The sequence below is a fragment of the Phoca vitulina genome, unplaced genomic scaffold (genome assembly GCF_004348235.1).
Source record: "Phoca vitulina isolate PV1807 unplaced genomic scaffold, GSC_HSeal_1.0 scaffold35, whole genome shotgun sequence".
In the NCBI taxonomy this organism is placed as follows: Eukaryota; Metazoa; Chordata; class Mammalia; order Carnivora; family Phocidae; genus Phoca; species Phoca vitulina.
Window position 1 is genome coordinate 20,348,681 of NW_022589738.1, and position 23,855 is coordinate 20,372,535.

The window sequence follows — 23,855 nt, forward strand, 5'->3', positions numbered from 1 at the left end:
ATCTATCCTCTCACCTGCCCACTCTTATCCACACCCATACCCCACACACATCCACCCACATACATATCTGTAGGTATTTCTGTGCCACTCGGTTAGAGGGGCGGGCCCACGGTAACTGCAGACAGCTGGGGGAGGGTGGGGGAAGGAGAGTGAAATTGCAGCCACAGACCTCCCTCCCCGTTCCAATGGTGTGACCTCCCCATCCCCATCACACCCCTCCGGGTTGGAAAGAATGAGAGTAGACAGTCAGTGGGTGGGCCCATCTGGCCAGATGGTATTTTGGCTGCAGCCTTTACACACACACACACACACACACACACACACACACAATTGCTAGAACACTGAACATGGACCACGCCCCACCCAAACATCCCCAATCCCAAATGCAGAGTAGCCAGGCTTCCAGACATAAATTAAAATATAAAATAAAATAAAAAAGAGTTGGTCTCTGGGGAGGGAGAGCTCATGCAGAGATGAAGGCAAAGGCCTCTGGGAGCCAGGGCAGAGAAAGACGAGAAATCCCTGCCCCTCCCCTCAGGATCCCCACTCCCCGAGGGCTTCTGCCCTCAAACAGGGTCACTAACACCAGCCAACAGGCCTGTAACCCCTTTAATGTCCAGTCTCCCAACCTATTTGATTTTGGCCCCATTTTCCCACCACAGCCCAAGGGGATGGTGTCCTGGAGGGGGGGGGTGGGGAGGGGAGGGAGTAGGTGCAGCCTTCAGGTCTTTAGCTGGCTTCTCCCGGTTCTAGGTCTGGGTCAGGGGACCCCACGCACTCCTTGCTGAGCCGCACAATTTCCTGGGAGAGAACTTCGATGTCCTAAGAAACAAACGAGCCATCAGGGGCCAGGGAAAAGAGCAGGGGACGCTCCCTCACCAAACCCAGGGTGTCATCCTTCTCACCTCATTAATCAATGCCCAGCTATGTCTAGCCTGGCACAGGAAGGTATTTGGAGAGGCTCACAGAACCCCAGCAGTGGGTTGGGCTTGGAAAAGATGGGGGGGGCGGGAGCCTCCCAGGGGAGGGGGACCTAAGGATACGGATATGGGAGCAGATCACCCACTGCATGTGGTGCGGCCAGAGGATACAACCCTCCCCTTGCCACCAGCTTTTCTACTAAATGGTGAGCTCACTTCTCAGAGGCAGGGCTGGGTCTGTAACCTTTCTGACTCCCCCAGAAATGGGGGAAATATCTGGGGGGTCAGGATGGGCAAGCAGATATATGGGGTGATCCATGGTAAGTAAACAGGTGAGCAAAGGAACGGTTCAGAGGACGGATAGAGGACAACAGCTAGGCAGGCAGGTCACTGGGCAGGTGGGTAACTGATGAGGTGGTGTGAGAGAGAGAGAGGTATGTCAGGAAATGGGTGGAAAGACACGGGGCAGATGATTAGATGGGCAAGTAGGGCAGGTTGATGGGCGAGCTGGGTGAAATGTGCATGAACAGATGAGCGGGTGGGTGCAAGGACAGAGCGAAGAGTGAAATGTACAAGGGAGAGCAGGTGAGTTGACTGGAGGATGGGGAGGTGGGGCTGGAGGCGTGGTCAGTGAACGGGTGGGGGGTTCTGGGTGCTGGCAGATGACCCGGGGGCTGTGTGGCACGGGAAGCAGGTGGCGAGACGGACAGATGGGTAGGCTGGTAGGCCACACTCGCCTTGTGCAAGTGCATATTCTTGGTGAGTTGCTCCTCCAGCATGTTCTGGAGCTTCTTGTTCATCTCCCGAAGATTCTCGTCACCTGGCTTCACGAGGTCTCTCAGGACGCTGCCCAGTCCACTGCGGTCCGTGTGGCCGGCTGCCACAGACACATCTGCAAGGGCCCAGGCTGAGGACCAGCCCTTCGGCAGGGCCGGAGGACAGACGACAGAGACGGGGCAGAGAAGAGGGAAGCAGAGAGTGGGGGCAAAAAGCAGGGGGAGAAGCCGTGTAATGTCGGGGCCAAGGCTCTGCCATGTGAAACCCAGCCGTCACTTACTAGAAATGGGGATAATAGCCAACTCGTGGGGCTGGAAAAAGGTCTCCGACTGCATGCAAAGCACAGAGCACCCAGCTCTCAGCATGCATCAGTCCGTGTTATTCTGACTCATAAAGGAAAAACAGGGGTAGGAGAAAGCATGAAAGAAAGGAGCAAAAGAAACAAAGATGGGGGGCGGAGGAAAAAGAGGAGAGAAAGTGGGAGAGGAAGAGATAAGGACCCCCCAAAGGGGTACACGTGCAGAGGACAAGAACTTCCGGAGGAGACATGATACAGACAAGCAGTAGGAGCAGTGAGACGAGATGATGGGGTGCAGCAGAAAGAAGAGATGGGAAGAGAGAGGGGACAGAGAGCCACACCAGAGAAAGGAGAGTGGAGTGAGGACAGAGACCCACACAGAAGGGAAGAGCCAAGGTAAGAGACAGACACACGGGATGGACGGGCCGGGCCTGCTCTCCCCTCCAGCAGCTGTGGTCTTGTCAGTACCTTTGCTGAGTCGCAAGAGGAGAGGAGACAGTGGGGGGGGAGGAGGCAGGTCAGCGGCCGGATGGGGGGGGGGTGAGGCTGGGGAGGAGGCACTGACCGATCCGGCTATCCATGACGTAGGTCTCGATGATGGCGCTCTTCCGGCAAAGGTCCTCCGCCATGGAGGCGCTGCTCACCTCCAGGTGCTTCACCTGCAGGGCATGTTCACATGTAACAAGGGGCCCAGCCACACATCCCCCCTCCACGCTCCAGCCTCCCCTCCAAGGGTGTGCCAAGTGAGGACAAGCAGGCAGACAGCACCTTCTCCTCCAGCATCCATTTCTCTTGCTGCGTCTCTGCCAGGCGCTGAAAGAGCTCAGCCACTTCCTCATCTGACAGCTCTGCTGGCCGAGGGGGCTGGGCCTGAGGGCTGCTGGATAAGGACTGCGGGGAAGAAGAGGGGAGAGGCCAGCCCAGGGTCAGTGCTGTCGCCCGCCCCCAGTTAGGATCAGGGGCTGAAAGGGAGCCAGGGCTGGGTGGGGGTGGGCTCTGTGACAGGGGCTGGAGACCAAGTCTCAGCACCCACGGGGACTCTGGGTCTCCCTTTGCCTAAAGAGGGACACAGGAACCGCCACATCATTTCCTCATTGAGAGGGTGAAGGGAGAGCCTCTAGCAAATGAGATCTCGTTTCCAGTCGACAGGAAAACTAGAGGACAGAGCAACAAGCTAAATGATACCACTAGGAAGCCAGCAGGAGAACCCAAAAGGTGGGACGTTTTCTTCAGGTCAACTGGCTGGTTTCTTCTATGGGTTGGTGTCATGGAAATAAAAAAAAAAAAAAAAAAAAAAAAAAAAAGGACCACACTAGACTCAAGAGACTTAAAGGGCATAAAGCAACCAGATGCAACATGTGCTCTGAAACTGAATGCTGGTTTTCGAGGACATTTTGGGGCCAACCAGGGAAATCTGATTAAGATCAGAGTACTAGAGAAGATGAAAATTTATGAAATCGGGAGGATAAAGATCAGCTGAACAGGGGCGCCTGGGTGGTTCAGTCGTTAAGCGTCTGCCTTCGGCTCAGGTCATGGTCCCGGGGTCCTGGGATCGAGCCCCACATCGGGCTCCCTGCTCGGCGGGAAGCCTGCTTCTCCCTCTCCCACTCCCCCTGCTTATGTTCCCTCTCTCACTGTCTCTCTGTCAAATAAATAAAATCTTAAAAAAAAAAAAAAAGATCAGCTGAACAAAAACAGGTTACTTACAATCTCATTTAGGTTTAAGAAAGAGAGGGGCACCTGAGTGGCACGGTTGGTTAAGCATCCAATTCTTGGTTTCAGCTCAGGTCATGATCTCAGGGTCGTGAGATGGAGCCCCGCGTCGGGCTTGGAACTCAGCATGGAGTCTCCTTGAGATTCTCTCCCTCTCCCTCTGCCCCTCCCCCCAACTTGTTTGATCTCTCTCTTTCTCTAAAATAAATAAATAAAATCTTTTTTTTTTTTTTTTTTTTTAAAGAGCAAGATCTAGAAAGGTGTGAACCCAGGGTTTATAGTGGTGATCTCTGGATGGTGAAGATGTGGTTTCTTTGGATTTAAAAAAAAAAAATCTTCGCTTGTGTGTGTTTTTTAAATTTTTCTACACGGCACACATACTACTTATGGAATAATCACAATTGATTTCCAAATAAAAGTGGCCGGCCAGGAAGCTGACACAACAGACGACAGTAACGAGTGATAATTACAAGTTGGAAAAAAGGACCTCCTACCTGGGTGGTACACCTGCTATGAGTTACATATTTTATGACACCGGGAAAGGTGGAATTAGCTCACAGATGAGGGAACAGAGGGTCAGGGAGAATAATTTGCCCATCCCCCATTTGGCAATCTGAGTCCCAGTTGGCGAGCTTAAAGAAAAGTTGGTAAGAAAATGTGTGTGCTGGGCCCAGAGAGGTAGATGGCTGCAGGGGAGGGCAAAAGGTGGGCCCCAGAACTGGTGCAGGAGAAGCTGGACTGTCGGCTCCTCCTTGCCCCTTACCCTGGCTGGAACAGTCGAGCTTTCCTTCTCCCGCAAGATCTCCCGGTAGCTGAAAGAGGAGACGCTACTGCTGTCCCCAGTCTGGGTCCGGCTTGGTGAGTTCATCTCTGAGAGAACCAGCTCCTCGAGGCCTTGGGCAGAGAGGGAAGAGAAACCTGAGCCCCAATCCCCCAGGGTCCCAGGGCAGCGACTGGCAGGAAGAGGCAGAAATAGACTGGACAGAGATGGAAAGAGGCGAAGTGACACTTGGCGTGGGGAAGGTGGAGGCAGACAGCACGACAGGGACAGGCAGAAACAGAAAAAGGAGCTGCTTCTCCGGGCAAACACACACGCCAGAAGAGAAACAAAGGTGAAGAGGCTGGGAGAGAGTGGGCAGTGTGGACACCTACGGGCATTAAGGGACGTCTGCGCTTGGACTTGGGGTACGCAGAAAGAGGACTGACAGCTGGGGAGAGCACGGGGTGACGCCTACATGCAGAGAGAAAACCCGATGGGCAGCGAGCCACAGCAGACGGGGTAGGCCAACAGAGACCGGGCATAAGGACACGAGTCAGCAGAGACGAGAAGAGGGAAAAAAGATGGAGAGAGACATGTAACCGTGACCCTAAATCCTCATTTCATCTAACGGACAAGGACAATGTATGGCACCACCATTGGAATCTGCTTGTTGATTCGTACCTTAATCTGTAGCAAAACAGACACCAAACCCCTCTGATAAAGAGAGGTTACGGGCACCTGGGCGGCTCAGTCGTTAAGCGTCTGCCTTCGGCTCAGGTCATGATCCCAGGATCCTGGGATCGAGCCCCACATCGGGCTCCCTGCTCAGCGGGGAGTCTGCTTCTCCCTCTACCCCTCCCCACTGCTTATGTTCTCTCTCTCTCTCTCTCAAATAAATAAATAAAATCTTTAAAAAAATAAAGAGAGGTTACTTCAGGATAGACAGAATGCCTCGGGGAGACATAGATTGGGTGAGAGATAGATCCATTTTTGCCATGTCACTTAAAGCAGGCCCACTGAGCTTGGGCCTCTGCTCCTGCAGCTGCTTCTGGGTATCGGGGGGGCTGACATCCCACCCCAAGGATCTCCAGCAAGAGCCGATGGCCGCAGGGGGACAAGGGAGCAAGTATTCTCTGAGCCTGTGATATGGGAGATGCACAGTGCCCTCACCGCTGCATCATATCTATTTATTTAAACATATTTATAGGCCATTTCCTTCTAAAAAAAAAAAAGGTCCAAAGAAACTCAAGGTTTTTTGTTGCATCTTCTGCCCGAAGTGGCAGAAAGAACATGGATTTTAGCTGCATAGGGAGAATGCTGCAGTGCGGCTGTCTGAATGTAAGTCTGTCTCCCTAGCTCAACCTGGGGTCCCTGGAGGACAGTTTTGGGGGGTTTCCTATCAAGGACCCTGGATGTGAGCATGGGGGCTCAGTCCACATTTACAGAATGAGAGAATGGATACAGGAGATTTAGACACCAGGTGAGGTGTGGGGATGTGCATGAGAGGGTTGTGGGGATCCAGAGACAGAGAAGAAAGAGAGTTAAAGAGACAGAGAAGAAAAAAGCAGCAGGAGAAAAGGAGAGAGAAAGAAAGCAGGGAGAGAGAAAGACAGAGACAGAGAATAGCACAAGGCGTCACAGAGAGACCAAGAGGAGACACAGAAAGAGGTAACGCAGAGAGCAGGAAAAACAGAGGAGACCGACCGACCGACCGACCGACCAAGTCGAAGACAGACAGAAAGCGCAGGAGAGCCGGTGGATAAAGGTGCAAAAAGCAGCTCTGGCCCTCGGGCCCCAGCCCAGCCACCCCTGCACCCCTGCACCCCGGCACCCCCTGCCCTCCCGCTCCCTCACCAGAGCGGCTCTTGCTGTTGGTAAGGATGTCCTGCAGCCGCTCCTGCAGCTTATCGGCCCTTTTCCGCTCCAGGTGCAGCTGCCGCTTGAGGTCCTTGAGCTGTGGGGGACAGGGGGGAAAGAGGCGGGCTGAGGCCCAGGGGTCCCACGGGCAGAGGGGGGCTGTGCTTGGCCATCCCCGCGTCATACCGCAGCACTACCCTTCTTCTCCAGGATCCGCTGCCCGTCCACCGTGTCCTTCACCTCCTGTGCGGCAGAGAAAGCATGGCTGGCGGGCGGGGCCTTCCCTCCCCGCCCCAGGACTCTGCGCTGGGGCCCGGGATGTGTCCGGGCCGGTGCGGGGGTGGGGGTGGGGGACAAGGGACCTGTTTCAGGTTGCTGATGGTCTTCAGGTGGCAGTCCCGCTCCTCCTGGGCCTGCTGGAGCTGGTCCCGCACGCCCTGTAGCTCCTCCTCCTTGCTCTGCAAACCAGGGGGCAGCTCAGGCCTCTGCCTGGGGAACCTCCGTCCTCCCGCCAGGGCCCGGCCCTCCCGGGAGAGAGGAATGGCGGCGGGCGGCGGGCACCTTCAGCTCGCCGGCATGCTGCTCCCGGCACTGCTGGAGGGTTTCCTCTTGCTCTTGCTGCTGCTGCTGCAGAGATTCCTACGGGACAAGCGTCGGGTCCGGCCATGCACAACCCCCCGCGCCCCCCGCACACACACACAGGACGCCACGGCCCGTGAGGGCAGTCATGGCAGCAGGGGCCGCTCCTGCAGGGGACACCGTGTGCCCTTAGGCAGGACACGGAGGCAGCACATCTAGGGCTGCGCTGTCTGCGCCACGGAGCGACGCGTGCATCTGATTTGATTTCACAAAACATAACACGGCACTCACTGCATGCCGAGAACGTCGTAGGGATTTTACGTGCACTGACTCGGTTTACATAATCTTCCCATACCACCCACATGGCAGGTACTATGATTATTCCTTTTGTTTTTACTGGTGAAGAACACAGGCCGCAGGCCAGGTGAGGTGCCCACAGTGAGCAAGCGGCCCAGCCAGGACTCGAACCCACACAAACGGCCGCCTCCGGCACCTGCGCTCTTCACTACCGCGTGACACTTCCTCTTAGGTATTATGATGAGTTTTCCCCCACAATGGCAGTGAAAGTCCTCGTCCGAATAAAATCAGGATATTATAATGATTTCCTGACGGAAGCGGTTCCGGAAGGAAGGGATGCCTTTTCAAATCTGCTCATGTGGCATTCTGCCTCACTGATGGCCAGCCCCGATCCCCTCTGGAGGGCTGCCGTGGAGCTGGCGGGGCGGTGGGGCTACCCTAGTCCAGAGTGTTGCAGAAAGTTCCAGGGCCTGACCACTCCCGGTCCCCCGGCGTGGCATGGGTGTCCCCCCACCAGCCGTCCGTGCCTCATCAGGCACCAACTCACCTCAGCCTCCTTCAAGCGCCGCTCAAACCAGCCCTTGGCTCCATCCATAGAATGTACCTGAGCTTGAAGTTCCTCCACCGTCTGCTGGAGATTCTCCAGCTCTCGTGTCCGGGCCTGGGAGAGGGGAGACCGTCAGGGCGAGGCAGGCGGACGAGCGGGCCCCGAACCCGCACCATCCCCGAACCCATCAGCGATGCTGTGCTCCCCCTACTTTGAGAGAAGGACATCGCCATCCACCCAGCCACCTTCTCCTCGCGGATCTGCCCACGGAGCTCCTCCTCCTGCCGCTTCTTATCTTCGTGCAGCTCTCGGAGCTCACGCTCATAGCGCGCCCGCACCCCCAGCACCTCCTTCTCGTGCCTGAGTCGGACGGCTCCCAGCTCTTCCTTGTGCTGGGACTTCTCTTGCAGCGTCTCCATGGCCAGCTCATCCAGCATGGCCTTCCGCTTTTCGGCACTCTGGGGGCAGGAGGATGCCAGTCAGCCTCCTCCCTCAGCGTTAGACAGGGCCTCCCACCCTCTCCCCAGGCTCAGGGAATGAGCCCAATTCTGCCTCCTCCCCATTCCCACAGAACTAGCTAAGTCACTCACCTAGCCTCATGGCACTGGTCACTTTCTACCCTCTGCTGGTCCCGTGTGTCGGCCTATATCATCTGCGCCCTCCCCACGGACCGGGGCCGATCCCTCCCCACCCACGCTATCCACCTTGCAGAGCTGCCCACCTTCCGAGCCTCCTGTAGTTCCTGGGTCAATTGCTCTTTCTCCTGCCCGATTTCTTGAAGTTGTTCCAGGAGCCGACTATTGGCACGTAATGACTCCTAATGAGGGGACAAAGGAGAGGAGTTTGAGAAAGAGCCTTCAGGAGGCGATCGTCGCCCAGGACACCTCTGGTGGATAGGTCTCCCTTAACCCCAGTAAAGTTGGTATTGTTCTCTCCGTTCCTAGATGAGAAACATGGCAGACGTTGCTAGCGGCTCCCCAGTGTTCCGTGCATTCCCCCCTCTGTCCCTAGCAATAGATTTCGTACTTGGACACACGGCTGTCAAGTTGACTTTTCCTTGCCTCCCTCGCAGTGAGGTGTGGCCACGTGACTAATTTCCATATGCAGAAGGGGTGAGCATGAGGTAGGTTATACTCATAAAGGAAAGGGGCATGCTGGGCCCATCCCTCTTCCTTCCCTCTTTCCAGATGGAAAACAAACATGATGAAGGGGGGGCCTGGGAAGCATCTCGGCTACCAAGATAGAAGTCTTGCATTGAAAGTGGCAATGTAGAAGGAACCTGGGTCACTGGTCGTGGCGCAGCCATCCCTAGACAGCCCACCTGGACTGTTCCATGAGAGAGAACTAGCCTTCTATCTTATTTCAGCCACTATGATTCCGGTCGCTACCATGGACTCAGAATGGCTATCCTGTCTAACTTAAGAGGCTCAGTGTCAGCGAAGGAGAGCAACATGGTCTAGGACACGAGGTGCTAGTAAGTTAGGAGACCAGACTGGAACCCAGATCCTCCCGATCCCACAGTCTCCCCCCACTCCACCGCACCTCGAGGAGGGCTCCCCTGAGCCCGCACGAGGGAACTGGGAGAAGCCAGGTCAGAGCCAGAGATGTCACCTGCAGTTGGGAGTTGAGGTCATCTTTCTGTCCCATGAGGTCCTCATACTCAGTCTGCCGCTGCTGCAAATCAGCTGTCAGCCCGGCATTCTCGTCACGGAGCGTATTGAGTTCTTGGGTCTTTGCTGTTTGGATCTGGGATGAATGGGGGTGATGGGAAGCAGAGTGAAAAGGGCCCCCCAGGGGCTAGCCACAGGGTTTGAGCCTCCCGGTTCTGGGAGACAAGGAGGGAGGCGGGAAGAGAGCCAGGAGGAAAGAGAAAGAATTTCAAAGGGAAAAGGAATGAGAAAAAGAGATCAACGGGGGAATGGATAAAGTAGTCGAGTCATACAGTGGAATAGTAAACAGAGAAGAAAGAACAGACCAATGCTACATATGGATGAGCCTCACCGGAAAGAAGCCAGGCACGAAAATGGGTGTCTGATTCCTCTACATGAAGTTAAAGAACAAGTAAAACTAATTAGTGTCGCTAGAGGTCAGAGGAGTGGTTATTTCTGGGGAAGTATTGATTGGGAAGGGGTAAAAGGGGCTTTCTGGGGGTGCTGAAAACGCTCTACATCTTGATCTGGGTGGTAGCCACATGGAGACAGACAGACAGACTGCCAGACAGATAGGATTCACTGAATGTACACTTAAGATTGGTACACTTCTTGTACTTTACTGGAGAGAAACTAGAAAATGCAAGAGAAGCAGGGGTGGGTGGCCGGAGAGAAGAGGAGTGGAAGCCATCGGAAAGGGAAGCTGAGAGGGGCGCCTGGGTGGCTCAGTGGGTTAAGCATTTGACTCTTGATTTTGGCTCAGGTCATGATCTCAGGGTCGTGAGATTGAGCCCTGAGTCAGGCTCGATCTCAGGGTCATGAGTTCGAGCCCTGAGTCAGGCTCGATCTCTGGGTCATGAGTTCGAGCCCTGAGTCAGGCTCCGGGGCTGGGTGTGGACCCTGCTTAAGATTCTCCGTCTCTGTCTCTCTTTCCCTCTGCCCTCCACCCTGCTCCCCCACTGCTGCTCTCTCTAGAAAGAAAGAAAGAAAAAAAGAAAGAAAGAAAGAAAGCAGAGGATCAAATAGAAACAGAGGCAGGAGAACGGCATGAGGTCCAGAAGGCTGTGCCCTAATGTGGATCAAAAGCAGGAGGAGACGGGAAACCGGAGAGGGATCAGTGAGGGCTCCCTGGTATCTTGTACCTGCTCCAGGGCAGCCAGGCTGGTCCTCAAGGCATTGTTCTCAGCCAAAAGTCCTTCCACTTGTTCCTGTGCATCTGCACTCTGGATGGACACCTGGCCCCACCCCCACACCAGGTGAGAGTGGGTCCAGAACAGGGGACAGGACCCACCCACAGCCAAGAAAGAAAACACATGTGCACTCGCACCACAACCAGGGGGAAACAGGACTCCTGGGGCCTTCCCTGCCTGTGTAATACCTGCCGAGGCTGCCCCCCCACCATGTCACCCTCCACCTCCCAGAAGCTGCCCAGTACCACGTACCTGATCCTGTAGGGCTCGCAGAGCTGCTGCATGCTCCAGGCGCTCCCCCTGCCGCTGATCTCTCAGTTCCGCCAAGCTCTGTAGGGATCAGGTCAGGGGAGCCCATTCCAGACCTCAGCCTCCCCTGAGGTACACATAACCGTACAGACCCCCCTCTCTGACCACCTGACAGCATGTCCCCAGCACTTGAGGGTCCCAGACTACCCAGCCATCAGACTCAGGCTCACCCAAATTCTAAGTCATTAGAATTTAAGATTAGTACACTTCTTGTACTTTACTGGAGAGAAACTAGAAAATGCAAGAGAAGCAGGGGTGGGTGGCCAGAGAGAAGAGTGGAAGCCATCGGAAAGGGAAGCCGAGAGGGGCGCCTGGGTGGCTCAGTGGGTTAAGCATCCAACTCTTGATTTTGGCCTCGGATCCCATATCCCGGGTCTAAGAATCTTAGAAAAACACCTAGGCTTTTGGGGATTTCAAACTCACCCACCCCCATCCATAAGAGGGCTCACACTCACCCAGATTCTAGCTTGGAGGCCCCAGGATTCTCAGACACACTTAGCCCCCAGGGACTACAGCTTCACCCAGACTCCTGACCCCAACACCCACGGGTTTCAGACACACTCCATCCCTGTGTCTCTAGCTCCCAAGAGTCTCAGGGTCTGCCCAAACTCATAGCCCCAAAACCTAGCAGTCTCAAACTCATACAGTCTCCTAGTTTCCAGCTCCTGGTGAGGTCTGATTGACCACACCGCCCCCCCCCCCCCCCACCTGCTACTTCTGTCCCCAGTCTCTGGGGATCTTCAGACCCAGGTAACTGAAGACCCAGCCTTACCCAGACTTCTGTCCCCAGCTCTTAGGGACCTTAGACCCACAAACCACTATATCCCTTAATCCAAGGGATCTCAGATTCACCTGCTCTAGGGGGAAGCCTAGAAGCTTAAAAGTCCCCTAGCCCCTAACCCTCGGGAGCCTGAGACCCATCTAGACTTTTGCTTCAGTCTCTGGATGTCTTAGACTCACCAATTTTTTTTTTCTTATTCACAGCCTCCAGAGGTCTCAGGACCATTCAGCCCAAGTGATCCAACTTATTAGTTGTTTCAGCCCTCCAAACCAGCCCCCATACCCTGAGGGCCTCAAACAGAGTCAGCCTCCAGGCCCACCTGTCCACCCTTGAAAGTCTTGTACCTATCCAGCTCCCACAGGTCTCAAAGTCCCCCAACCTCCAGGGAGTTCAGGCTCATTCCAGCTCCTCGTCCCAGTCCCCAGTGACCATAGATTTCTCCAGATTCCTGTCTCCAATCCCCCACAGTTTCAGATTCATCTGAACTTTGGCACACAGCCCCCAAGTCTTCAGCCCCCCTGAGATCTTTGATTCATGCAGACTCATAGGCCAACTCCTAAGGCTCTCGGGGCTCCCTAGTTCCCATTTTCATAGCTCCTGGGGGGTCCGGGACCCATCCAGTCCCTATATTTCCAACACAGGAACTATTGGCTTCCCCAACTAGTCTCCGCAGACCTCAGGGTTCCCTGGACTCCCAGCCCTGGCCTCTACCCCAGCAATCCCAGAATCCAGCCACTCACCTGATTGGCAGCCTCGAGTTCCTGTTGCAGCTTCTGAGTACGAGCCAACTGGGCTTTGAGATCCGCTTCTTTCCTCTGTTGTAACTCCTCAATCTTATTCCTGGGGGTGATGGGGGGAGTGCTGACCATGGCCTGAGACCCTATCCCCCAGCTCTGCCCCTGTGGTCTTCAGGCAATTCTGCTGGGCACTGTCCCCATTGTCTGCCCATACGCCCACCCCTGCTAGTTACCGGCTGTCGTTGAACAGCGTCTCCTTTTCTGTCTGCAGACGGCAGAAACTGGGCACAGAAAGATAGACATAAATGGGTCAGTTCCACAAGTCGGTTCCCCCCTGCCCCCGCCGCTGGTCCCTCCAAACCCCTCCCCCTGCCTCGGGAAGAAAAGAAATTTACCTTTCTTGTTTCTTTTTCAGTTTCTCAGAGAGCTGGTGGTGGGGGACAGGGGTGCAGACAAGTAATAACATATTAGTAAAGGCAAAAATAAATTTAGTATTTATAGACACTTCTCACTGAGTCCTTTTTGGAAGCTGGAAGTTACTTATGTTATCTCGTGGAATCCTCGAAACAGTCCTGAGAGGCGAGGACTACTGGTTTTATAAATGGGGAAACTGAGTCTCAGGAGGGTTAAGTAATTTGGTTGCCAAGGTGGTCAGTAGCAACAACATGATCTCCATCCACCCAGCTGCCATAGGCTCCAAAGGCTGGTATTTACATCCCCAACATGTGGACTGACAGCCACATCATAGAATGGCTAGGGCAGGAGGCCTGGAAAGCAGGATCATGACTGTCTGCCTCATCACTGGGTTGCCAGGACCTAAGAGAAGAGCCAGCAGTCTATAAATGCTTGGCTGGCTGGCTGGCTGGATGAACAAGGAGAGCTGGGAGGACACAGAAGGGAGGGATGGGGCTTGCCATCCACAAGACAGAGGAACCACATTAGCCTATACCATATTGAAAGCAACTATGGGCCGTAAATGTGAGTCTGTCCATTTCACAGATGACGAAACTCAGGCTTTGAGCGGGGTACTCTGGTCCTTCTCCCCTGCAGGAGAAGCACAGCAGGTGGGAAGTGGAGTGGGGCAAAGTCCCGGGAAAGCTCAGCAGCCCTACCTTAGCAAGCTCCTCCTGCAGCCTGGAGGTTTCAGCCTGCTTTGAGCTCTGCAGGGAAGGATGAGGGAGGGGGTTAATATCAGCAAAGGGGGAGGTAAGGCCTGTGCCTTCCCCTGCCCTCCTGCCTCCCCAGTCTGTCAGCCCACGAGTTGGTGATGTCACAGACATCTCCGTGGGACTATAGGCAGAGCTAGGGCATCTGCCTGCCTCCTGACACCACAACCCCAACAGACCCAGATTCACCTCCAAGCCTTGCAGTTGCTCCCAGAGCAATCTCTTTTCTTCCTTCTCCATTTCCCATTTCAACTCTACTTCCGCCAGTGGCATGGGGGCCGGGACAGTGGGGGCTGGCCCCCCCGGGGGGTCCCCTTGGCCCTCATTGGCAGCTTGGGATCTCCTGGCCTCTTTCCCATAGCGCTCCTGCAGGGCTGGTGGGTAGAACAAAAATATGTGATGGATGAGGTGGTCTCTGAAGACCCCTGCCATGCCTCAAGTAGATGGAAGAGTTGGCCTTGGATCCCTCAGGTAGAAGAGACCCTGTCCCAAGTGACCAAAAGCCTACAAAACAAAGGCTCAGCCACATCCACACTCCTCACAAATCTTTTAAGCTCTCCCATCCACTGAAATCCTGTCTACAATCAAACCAGCCCAAGCTAGTTTCCCCAAGCTCCACCTTCTATCCCCAGGCCCCGCCCATAGCCCTCCAAGGTGCTGCCCACCATCCTCTAACCCCCCCCTTACAGCTGAATCCTCTAACCTCCTAATCCTCAACCAAATCTACAAAGCCTCCCTCCTGATCACCAAACTAGCACCCACCACACCACAAGCCCCAGCTGCTCTCCAAACATCCCCATGTTGGGACCTTCCCACACTCTACCAAGCCTTCTTTGAGCCTTCCTCCCAGACCCCACTGACAATCTGGACTCAGAGTCTTCCGAAAGCTCCTTCATTCACTCTCTCCATTTAGCAAAGAGCTCCTTTCCGATGTTCAATCTGCTAATCGGTAACATTTGCTAGGTACCAGGCACTGAACTCAACTCAGAAAGATACCACCTCTTATCTCAACTCTACTGCAATCTTCCACATGGTGGACATCCCCACGAGCACCTTGTAGATGAGGAAGCTTTGACTCAGAGGTGAAATGGCTTGTCCAAAGTTATACACTGGTTCATGGCAGGGCTGAGCCTCATTCTGAAGCCTTTCCCCTTCCCCCAGGGGGGAAAACACCCTACTCAATCCCCAAGATCCCCACATCCCCAAGGAGGGCCTGCTTGCACCTGCCACATTTTTCTGCAAGGCCGTGTTCTCCGCCTGCAGTCTCAGCAGCTCGCCATCCACAAGACTCCCAGCTTGGGCAGGGCCTGCCCTGGCAGCCCCATCCTTCAATTGCTGGTTCTCCCGCTCCAGCTGCTCCATCTGGCTGCAGAGCTGAACAGGGGAGGAGTGAGAGAGCAGACAAACAGAGAATCAGAACAATGTTGGCTGCAATATACACAGCACTTGGCTGATGCACTTTACAGTTGATGTAATTCCCATAATGCTCCCGCATTATGTAGGGTGCCGTCGTCACTCATTATCCCGACTTCACAGATAAGGACACTGAGGCACAAATGTCAAATGACTTCGAATTCACCCATCTGTTAAGAGGCCGAGTCACAGAGGACGGAGGCCACTGAGGGCAATTTTCTGCTTGCCCAATCGCAACCTCACAGTCGTAATCAAAGACCTCAGGCAGGCTCCTACTGGAAGTTGTTGGTCCAGGATGTCAGCATCACAAATTAGCCCCACTGCCAGACCTCACTCTTCTGTGAGGGCGAGGTCTGTGTCTGGGAGCCTAGGCACCACAGAAAGCTTTCGGGGCATTTCCAAAGCCAGCACTACCCACAGCCCCTCATCGTCAGCCCTCAGCCTTGGAGAAATGTACAATGCAAATAAAACTAGGCCAGCCCCTTGCTCAACTCCTGGCTGTAAGAGTTCTCACAGTGGGTCCTGACAAGATCCTTTGTCCCCGGGGCACCTGGGTGGCTCAGTTGGTTAAGCGTCTGCCTTTGGCTCAGGTCATGATCTAAGGGTCCTGGGATCAAGCCTGAAATCGGACTCTCTGCTCAGCGGGGAGCCTGCTTCTCCCTCCCCCTCTGCCTGCCGCTCCCCCTGCTTGTGCTTTCTCTCTCTGTCAAATAAATAAATAAAATCTTTTTCTTCAAAAAAAGGTCCTTTGTCCCCATTTTCAGATGAGAATACCGAGGCTCACAGAGAATTTTTATTCTCTTGCCTGGGTTATTTTCTACCCAGAACACTATTCCTTTCATCCAGTTCTTCACACGACTGGCTCCTTCAAAACTCCAAACTCTTAAATTGCCCTACTATGTTCTTAATTTCTTTTTTTTAATTTAATAGTATATTTTAACAGGATTTTTTATTTAAAAGCAATACATGCTAAATTTTAAAATGTAGAAAATAAAGAAAACCATAAAAAATCATCCAGACAACATCCATTCCCCTTTGTCTTACAGATAAAGCTCTGCAAATGTTTGGATTCTAAACCGTGATTGACAATTACACTTTGTTTTGTAATGTAGGGTCACAAGCACAGATTCTGAAACTAGCCTACTTGGATGTGAACTTCTACTCTGCTGTTTATTAGCCATGTGACCTTGAGACAAATGACTTCATCTCTCTGGGGCTCGGTTTTCCTCATCTGCTTGGTAAGGATCTTAATAATATCTTGTTGGCCTGTTTTAAGAATAAATGAGTGGATAACGTAAAGCACACCGAACAGGACCTGGCACGCGGTAAGCACTACATAACTGTCAGTTATCTGTACTATTACTATTTTTAATTTTTATTTTATTTCAGATTTCATTTTTAAGTAATCTGTATACCCAATGTGGGGCTCGAACTCACAACCCTGAGATCAAGAATCACACGCTCTTCCAACTGAGCCAGCCAGGTGTCCCATTATCATTTTTTAATACATTATCTTTCTCCCCATCCCACAACCAGAATGTAGGCTACCCAAGAGTGGGGGCCAGGTTGTGCTGCTTACAACTATCTCCAGAATGCAGAGCATGCCGGGGGTGCTCAACTACTATTTGTCGAAGGAAAAATGGAGCTGAAATATCTTGGCAAGTAAGTGGTGGAGGCAGGCCTTGAACCCAGGTCTCTCCGTGAGCATTACCAGTTCCCAGGAGGAAGAGGGGGAGTGGGAAGGAGGTTCTATACCTGGTCCAGTGCCTGGCCCAGGGCAGGTGCTGAGAAACACAAGTTGGACAGATGGAGGAATGCTTGCCCCTGCCTCATCCTAAAAGAACCACGATACCATTGAGGCTGGAGGCAGGAAGCAGTGAGAAGTGAGGCAGTGAGGTCAGCTGTTATGTGAGCACCAGGGGCTCTGCACAGTCAGGGTCAAGGACCCACTCGGAGCTGTTGCTTAGAGGAGTGATGTGAGAAGGCCTGCAGGTCAGGACAAACTCTAGGGCATGGGCTGGTAGGAGAAACTAGACGTGGAGACACCAGCAAGAAGGCTATGGGAATAGAGCAGATAAGAGGTAGTAAGGGCTGAGGCAGAGCAGGGCCACAGGATGGATCTAAGACTTTTAAATAGTCAAAAAACATTTTAGCGGGAAAATGAATCAGTAATAATAAAAGGATTCCATTAGTAGCCAACACCTAGGGCACCTGGGTGGCTCAGTCGGTTAAGTGTCTGCCTTTGGCTCAGGTCATGATCCTGGGGTCCTGGGATCAAGTCTTGCATTGGGCTCCTTGCTCCGTGGGGAGCCTGCTTCTCCCTCTGCCCCTCCTCCCACTCGTTCTCTCAATCTCTCTCTCTCTCAAATAAATAAAAAAATTTTTTAAAAGTAGCTAACACCTACATAACCAATACTATGTACAAGGCGTTTACAGACATTAACCCATTCAATCCTCACAAAAATCCCAGCAAGGCAGGTACCGTCATTATCATTCCCAATTTAAACATCTGGGAACCAAGAAGCAGGCAGGTCAAGTGACTTGCTCAAGGTTACACTTAGTAAAAAGTAGAGCCAAGAGTTTAATCTAGGCCTTATAGCTCTTAACTATTAGTTGTCAAATCACCTCTCCTGACATTGTACCTGTTTAAAGGTTGTTTTCGTATTTTGTTTTTTAAGGTCTCAAGTTCTCACATGGAGTCCTGGAAATACCGTTTTTGTTGCCATGAGAATTTTTTCCTTAAAACACACTAAAACCTTAGAGACTTCTTTTTTTTTTTTTTTTTAAGATTATGTATTTATTTGTCAGAGAGAGAGAAAGAGAGCACAAGCAGGGGGGAGCGGCAGTCAGAGGGAGAAGCAGGCTCCCTGCTGAGCTAGGAGCCACATGGGGGACTCAATCCCAGGACCCTGGGATCATGACCTGAGCTGAAGGCAGATGCTTAACCAACTGAGCCACCCAGGCATCCCCCTTAGAGACTTCTTGACCATGGACAGAGAAGATAGATAAGGAAAGAAAAGATAATATCTCTAACTCCCTAGTAGGTTTAGGAACAGCCAGGACACTAAAATCAGTGAGAAGACAGAATTATCCAATCTGGGATGAATTATCTAGAAGAACTAGAACTCCAGGGTCAGGTCAGATGAAGGGGAAGGAAGAGAAAAGGGAAGCAGCTAGAACATTTTTCTATTTCATGCTAAGCATAAGAACTTTACCTAAGACCCTCCAATAACCAGGAGCTCCCTAGCATCAGCTACCAAATATATAGAAAGGGACTTGAAGCTTAAAGAAAAGGAGTGCTTTGGTCTGGAACCAGCTGTCCTCAGGGCTTGCAGCCTTCTAATCCCAGCACAGCAAGCGGCCCCATTTGTCAAATCATTGCCCCCCAGCACAAATCCAGGATCTGTTTCAGCACCATGGACAGTTATCCAGGGCCAGCCTCTGTCCAACCACCTTCAGCAGCCCTCCAGCTTCAGCCCAGGGGGCCCCTACCCCTCCGATCCCGCTCGGCTGTCCCAGGCACCAGTACCTTGCTGAACTCGGCCATAAGCGTGCTGTTCTGCAAACGAAAGTCCTCCTCCTGGCTGTGCAGCTTTGCCTGCAGCATCTCATTTTCACTCAGCAGCCCCTCGACTTCCTGCAGTGGCAGACATGGGCCAGGTCTCGAACAAGGGTAGAAAAGGACAGAGAGATAGGGCAAAGAAACAGAGATGGAGAAAATGACGGGGGGGAGGGGATCGTAGGGCACAGAGAATGAGATGGGTGAATCAGGAGATACAGGGAAGGAGAGAGACAGACATGGAAGGGTAGAGAGAAGGGAAGATGGAAATGGGGGGAGAGAGGGACATGAGGGGAGAGAGTGGGAGGAAAGAGAGTGGTAGATAGAAATAGGTGAGAGAGGAGGTACAGAGAGATGGGGAAAGGGAGATAGATAGGGAAGGAGAAAGGGATGGAGAGGGAGAGAGAAAAAAGAAAAAGCAGGAAGAAAGAGAGATAGGAAAAGAGAGATCAATGGGAGGGAGAACAGAACAGAGGGAAGAGAGAGGGGGTCAGGGAAAGAAATGAGTCAGGAAGCAACAAAGGAAAGGGTGGGAGAGAAAGAAACAAGGAGTCAGAGAGAGAAAGAAAGGGAAAGAAGAAAAGATAAATGATGGCAGATAGGAACAGGTGAGGGAGAGAAAAAGGGAAGGTTGGGGAGAGAAGCAACAGTCAGAGAGGAACAGGAAGACAGGCAGAGAGAGATTCAGAGAGAAGCCCAGCCAGAAAGGGAAAAGGAACGATGGAGAGGCCCGGAGTGAGACAAACACGGGAAAATAAAGACAGACTTACAAACACATGACAGTGAGGTAGTCACAGATGCAAGTGCACACACAGAGAAAGAAAGGCCAGTACCAGGAGATCCCAGCATACAGAAATATCGACCCTTGGTCTCCCAGACACATTCACCCACCATGGGTCCCCTTACCTGAGCTTTCTTGCTCTTGCTCAGTGCCTAAAGGTGAGGGGGGGGTGGGAAGAGAGATAAGGTGAATGGAGATGGACTCCCTCACTAGGGTATGGAGACATTGTGGCAAGTGTCAAGGGGGGACAATGATGATGGGTTGGGGGATGGGAGCATCTTCAACCACAGAACTTGCATGAAATTTGTAGTCCACGGAAATGATGGAGTGAATAAGTGAGTGAGTGAAGGGCATCCTGCTTACATGCTTTCCTCTTAGCTCTTGAGAGTGTTCATGAGTCTTAGTATTTAACCCTTCATGGGCTGGGTTTCCAGGCTCAGAAACTGTGACTGCATTGCTACATCAGTCCAAACACGTCTATGTGGATCCCTCCCACGCACCGTGAAAACTGCTGCTCCCTTGCTGAGCAGCTGAGGGCATTGCCACATTCTGCAGTCAGCACCCTACCGAAGAGAAACCCACCTTCCTGACTGCCAGGTTTTCTGCATTCTGTATGCTTTCATCTAACAAATATTTATGGAGTGCATAACATTGAGCTATGCGTAGGGACAGAGCAGTGAAGAAGGAGACAAAAGAGGGCCTTGAATGCCTTGAGGGGCCATAAGAGGTTATACATTATTTCATCTTCAGATGATCTGAGAGGTAGGTCTAGTCTCATGTTACCAACAGGACCAGGACAGGGATGGGAAGTGGGAGCACAGGCAGGAGTTTGAGTGGAGGACAGAAGGCAGATTCAAGGCAGATTCACCTATGGATGCGACTATTTAGTTAGAAGTTAGTGAATGAGACTGAGTAATTGAAATTGAAAATGCATTAAGAGTAAATTAAAATTAATCAATAACTAAGCAGGATTAGATAAAATTAGCAAACTAAAGAGACTTCCATGAGAGTTTTTTGAATGACTGATGACAGCATGTAACATTAGGCCTGGTTCTCTGTAGGTGCTCCCTGGATAGATGAATGAGTCAGATGGTTACAGGGAAGCATGGGTGGGTGAGTGGGTGGAGGAAGGTACCTTCTGAGCTTTGCTGAACTCCTTATCCAGGTAGGCGACCTTCTGTCGAAGACTGGTGAGCTCTGGTGTGGGGAAAGCAGGTTGTCTCAGCCTCAGTGGCAGGAAGCTGAAAGGTCTTCCTGCCAGGCCTCTGAGGTTTTTTCCCTTGACCTGTGTCCCCCAAAGCCACCCCCATCTAATGAGACCCTCTTGGCTCACCAACGCCATTCTTGCGTAATTCATCTGAAAGCTGGTAATTATTTGTCCGGAGTTCCAGGAGCTGAGCCTTGGGGGAAGCAGAGAAGGGAAATGACTTGGTTAGGAATGTGCCCTTATTTTCACCATGAGGGAACCAATCCCCTGAGCCCCACACACCCTGCTACCCTCCCTGTAGCCACTCCTTAAGACCTATGCACGCTAGGTCCTAAACGAGCCTCCAGCCCCTCAGCCCCTGTCCCACCTTCTCCAGCTCTACTTATAATCACAGTCAGCCTCACTCTTCCATCCCTCCCCTTCCATCCCTCCCCCTCTTCCATCCCTCTGCACTCAGGCCATAGACAGAGCACTGATGCAGTCAAGTTCTTGCTCATGCATGTTCCATGGCTCCCCACACCCACAGGATAAAGTTCTCCCTCCTCATCCTGGCTCACCTCACCAGACACTAAACACTGTTCTATCTTTCTGTCATAGTAGAGTCTTGTCTATCCTCTTGGCCAGACTTGGAGGACCCTGAGTATAGGGGGCAGGGGCCTGTATTCCTCCCTCTTTTCAAGGGAAGAGGGCCTGGTATTTTCCTGTCCAACTTACACTAAGTTGGGGACTGCCTGGGATCCTCACCTCCAAAGCTCGAGAGAATTAACCCCTTTCAAGAATTAAGAGAAAGTGAAGTATGGGCCACTCCAAACAGCATACCCCTTCCTAACAGCCCTGTAGGGCACTGAGACCAGTTCTTCCCAGACCTACTGTCCCTTACCCCATAAGGATCTTTCCCTCCTCCCATGGCACCAGCCTTCATCCCCTGGTGGTCTACTTAAGGTCAAAAGGCTTGGCCCCTACAGAATCTTTCCTGCCCCTATTAGTCTACCAGATCCAATGATCTGTCTCCCCCTGTCTTGATCCAATTTGTACACCCTTGGCACCTCTAGAAGCCCTATCCATCAGAGCCAAATGGTTTTCCCCTCACTCATGGCCCCGTGAAATCAATCTTCCTCACTCAAGGGTCCCCCACGTCCCTCAGGAATTCCCCAGTCATGATCCAATGGGATGGCCCTACATCCTTCAGGGTCTCTCCTCTGCAAAACCTTGGATGGGCCAACTGGATTACTCTTACTCACTTAGAATCTCCCCTCACAAGTTACAGGTTGTAATTTCCCCTTTCACAGTCCAGTGATCTCACCCTTTCACCCTAAGCATCCCTCGCACAGTTACAACTGGTTTCTCTCATTCAAGGATCAATGGATCACCTATCCTCACTCGGAGTTCCTCCTCTTCTCCCACAGGATCCTACTCAGGGCTTCCCCCCTTTCAGAGTCTCCCCAAACACAAAATCCAATGGTCTTCCCCAGTAAGGAACTCTCTCAACAAGGGCCTACTCTGGCCTTTCATCCCAACTCAGAGGCATCCCCAAAAGAATCGAGTGGTCTGGGTACCCAGTTGGGGTACCTCCCCAAAGTCCAGTGATTTCCCCTCCGTGTGGTCCAAGGTATCACTCTTTAACCTCTTCTGGTCCTCTCTCCAACAGGAATTCATGGTATTATCCATTCGGGGTCCTCTTCACCCCACGCCTAATGGATCACCCCTAATCTAGATCCAAAGGTACCGCTCCCTCTTAGGATACACTACCAGCACTCACACAGGATCTCCACCTCCCAGGAACAATGACAACATGTGGGGTCTTTCCCCAATTCCCTGGCACAGTGGTATCTCCCACAAACATTTCCACCTTCCACCGGGTAATGGTACTGCCCTCTCAAGGGCTCCCCCCACCATGACGCAAATGGCCTAACGCCTGCTTCCTTCCTCTCCAGACAAAATGGTTTCGCCCTCTCAGGATCTCCTTCTCTCAAAACCCAATGCTATCATCACCGACCCATGGTGTCCTCCGCACGGGCCCAAAGGTCTCGTCCCCTCCAGGTCTGAGTAAGGTATCGCCCACTCTAGGACTCTCTCCTCCGCCCACAAAGCTAACAGACTCCAACCCCTCTGATCCCAACAGTATCTCAGAATCCAAGAGTCTCATCCCATAGAGCCTCAGTTTCCCTTCTCCAGGCCAATCCCTTAGACTCAAGGTCCACCCCAACCAACCCCTTCTCAGAGCCGGTGGCACGACCTCTCTCTACCCCGCCCCCCGTCGCCTAACGCGGTGGTCTTTTCCCAGCGAGGGGCACCTGCATCCGCTGAAACTCCTCCTCAGACAGAGCTTGCGCCATGTTCCTCCCCCCCACCCCCCCAACAGCCTTCTGCGCAGACGCAGCTCGTCCCTCCTGTCAGTATTAGGGTCGGATCAAACCACTGGCCAGGAATGGAGGTGGAGGAGTCTACCCCGGAAGTTCAGTATTTTGGAAACGGAGAGAAGAGAGTAAAACTGACAGGTCAGGTGAATTGCAATTTAATGTTTTACCGCAAACTAGGTCATCTGATCTGGCCTTTGAGCTCTCACAGACCACCCATTATGATGCGACACTGTGGCATCCCTATGTCATAGGTGGACTTGTCTCTAGGGAAGTGTTTGCCGACAGAAAATCACCCTTCCGCCGTACTCCTTTAATCAGAATGGTTGACTTACAACCCTAGAAATGAAAGCGGAAGCTTTGCGCTTGTCTAGTTCCCGCCCCCCTCCGAGTGATTCCCGGAGGGAAACCCCGCCTCTGGTGAAGCCCTTGGCTTTTTTTGGGGGGGGGGGCAAAATTTGACGCTGATTTTCTTAACATGAAGCCGTACATCCTGTTAGGTAAAGGACCTAGCCACAAATAAATGTAAAATACCCAAGAGGAAAGAATGGCAGTGAATCAAACGAAAAAGCTTCGTTTAAAAAAACAAAGCAAAAACAGGATGGCGAAACCCCAGGAACATCCAAATAAGTAGTAAAATGTATTATAAGCCTCTCTTGTACTTTTTTTTTTTTTAAAGATTTTATTTATTTATTCATGAGAGAGAGAGAGAGGCAGAAGGAGAAGCAGGCTCCCAAGGAGCGGGAAGCCCGATCCGGGACTCGATCCCAGGACCCTGAGATCATGACCTGAGCCAAAGGCAGACGCTTAACCATCTGAGCCAGCCAGGCGCCCGCCTCTCTTGTACTTTCTGGCTCCCTATACAAACCCCACCACCCAAGCAGTAGTTTTTATCTGGGAAAGAAAAACATTAGAAAGCATGTTTAGAGACATTATCAATACTAGCATACTCTATTTT

At 52.4% G+C, this 23,855-nt stretch overlaps 1 protein-coding gene across 2 annotated transcripts; it reads right to left on the minus strand.

Moving 5' to 3' along the window:
• Nucleotides 1–249: 249 nt before the first annotated feature.
• GRIPAP1 (GRIP1 associated protein 1) lies at nucleotides 250–22,894 on the minus strand. 2 transcript variants are annotated; one of them, XM_032426738.1, is made up of 26 exons: nucleotides 22,835–22,894; nucleotides 20,667–20,733; nucleotides 20,469–20,530; nucleotides 19,459–19,485; nucleotides 18,523–18,630; nucleotides 14,804–14,954; nucleotides 13,770–13,954; nucleotides 13,527–13,574; nucleotides 12,810–12,841; nucleotides 12,648–12,695; nucleotides 12,418–12,517; nucleotides 10,840–10,917; nucleotides 10,540–10,632; nucleotides 9,360–9,494; nucleotides 8,470–8,565; nucleotides 7,994–8,206; nucleotides 7,749–7,862; nucleotides 6,887–6,964; nucleotides 6,688–6,783; nucleotides 6,512–6,568; nucleotides 6,323–6,422; nucleotides 4,472–4,602; nucleotides 2,764–2,886; nucleotides 2,561–2,654; nucleotides 1,658–1,812; nucleotides 250–822 (listed from the first exon to the last, which is right to left on the minus strand). In XM_032426738.1, exons 1-26 carry the CDS (start codon nucleotides 22,874–22,876, stop codon nucleotides 730–732), a joined length of 2,526 nt encoding a protein of 841 aa, XP_032282629.1. In that variant the 5' UTR covers nucleotides 22,877–22,894; the 3' UTR covers nucleotides 250–729. The 2 variants fall into 2 exon arrangements, with proteins under 2 accessions (XP_032282629.1, XP_032282630.1); XM_032426739.1 differs by lacking the exon at nucleotides 22,835–22,894 and adding an exon at nucleotides 21,098–21,161.
• Nucleotides 22,895–23,855: the final 961 nt, after the last annotated feature.

Coding starts and splice junctions, on each gene's coding strand:
- GRIPAP1 (XM_032426738.1), bottom strand. CDS start 22,876: ATGGCGCAAGCTCTGTCTGAGGAGGAGTTTCAGCGGATGCAG. Junction 20,734..22,834: donor AGGAGTTTCAGCGGATGCAG/GTGCCCCTCGCT, acceptor GCTTCCCCCAAG/GCTCAGCTCCTGGAACTCCG. Junction 13,955..14,803: donor CTTGCAGAAAAATGTGGCAG/GTGCAAGCAGGC, acceptor TCTACCCACCAG/CCCTGCAGGAGCGCTATGGG.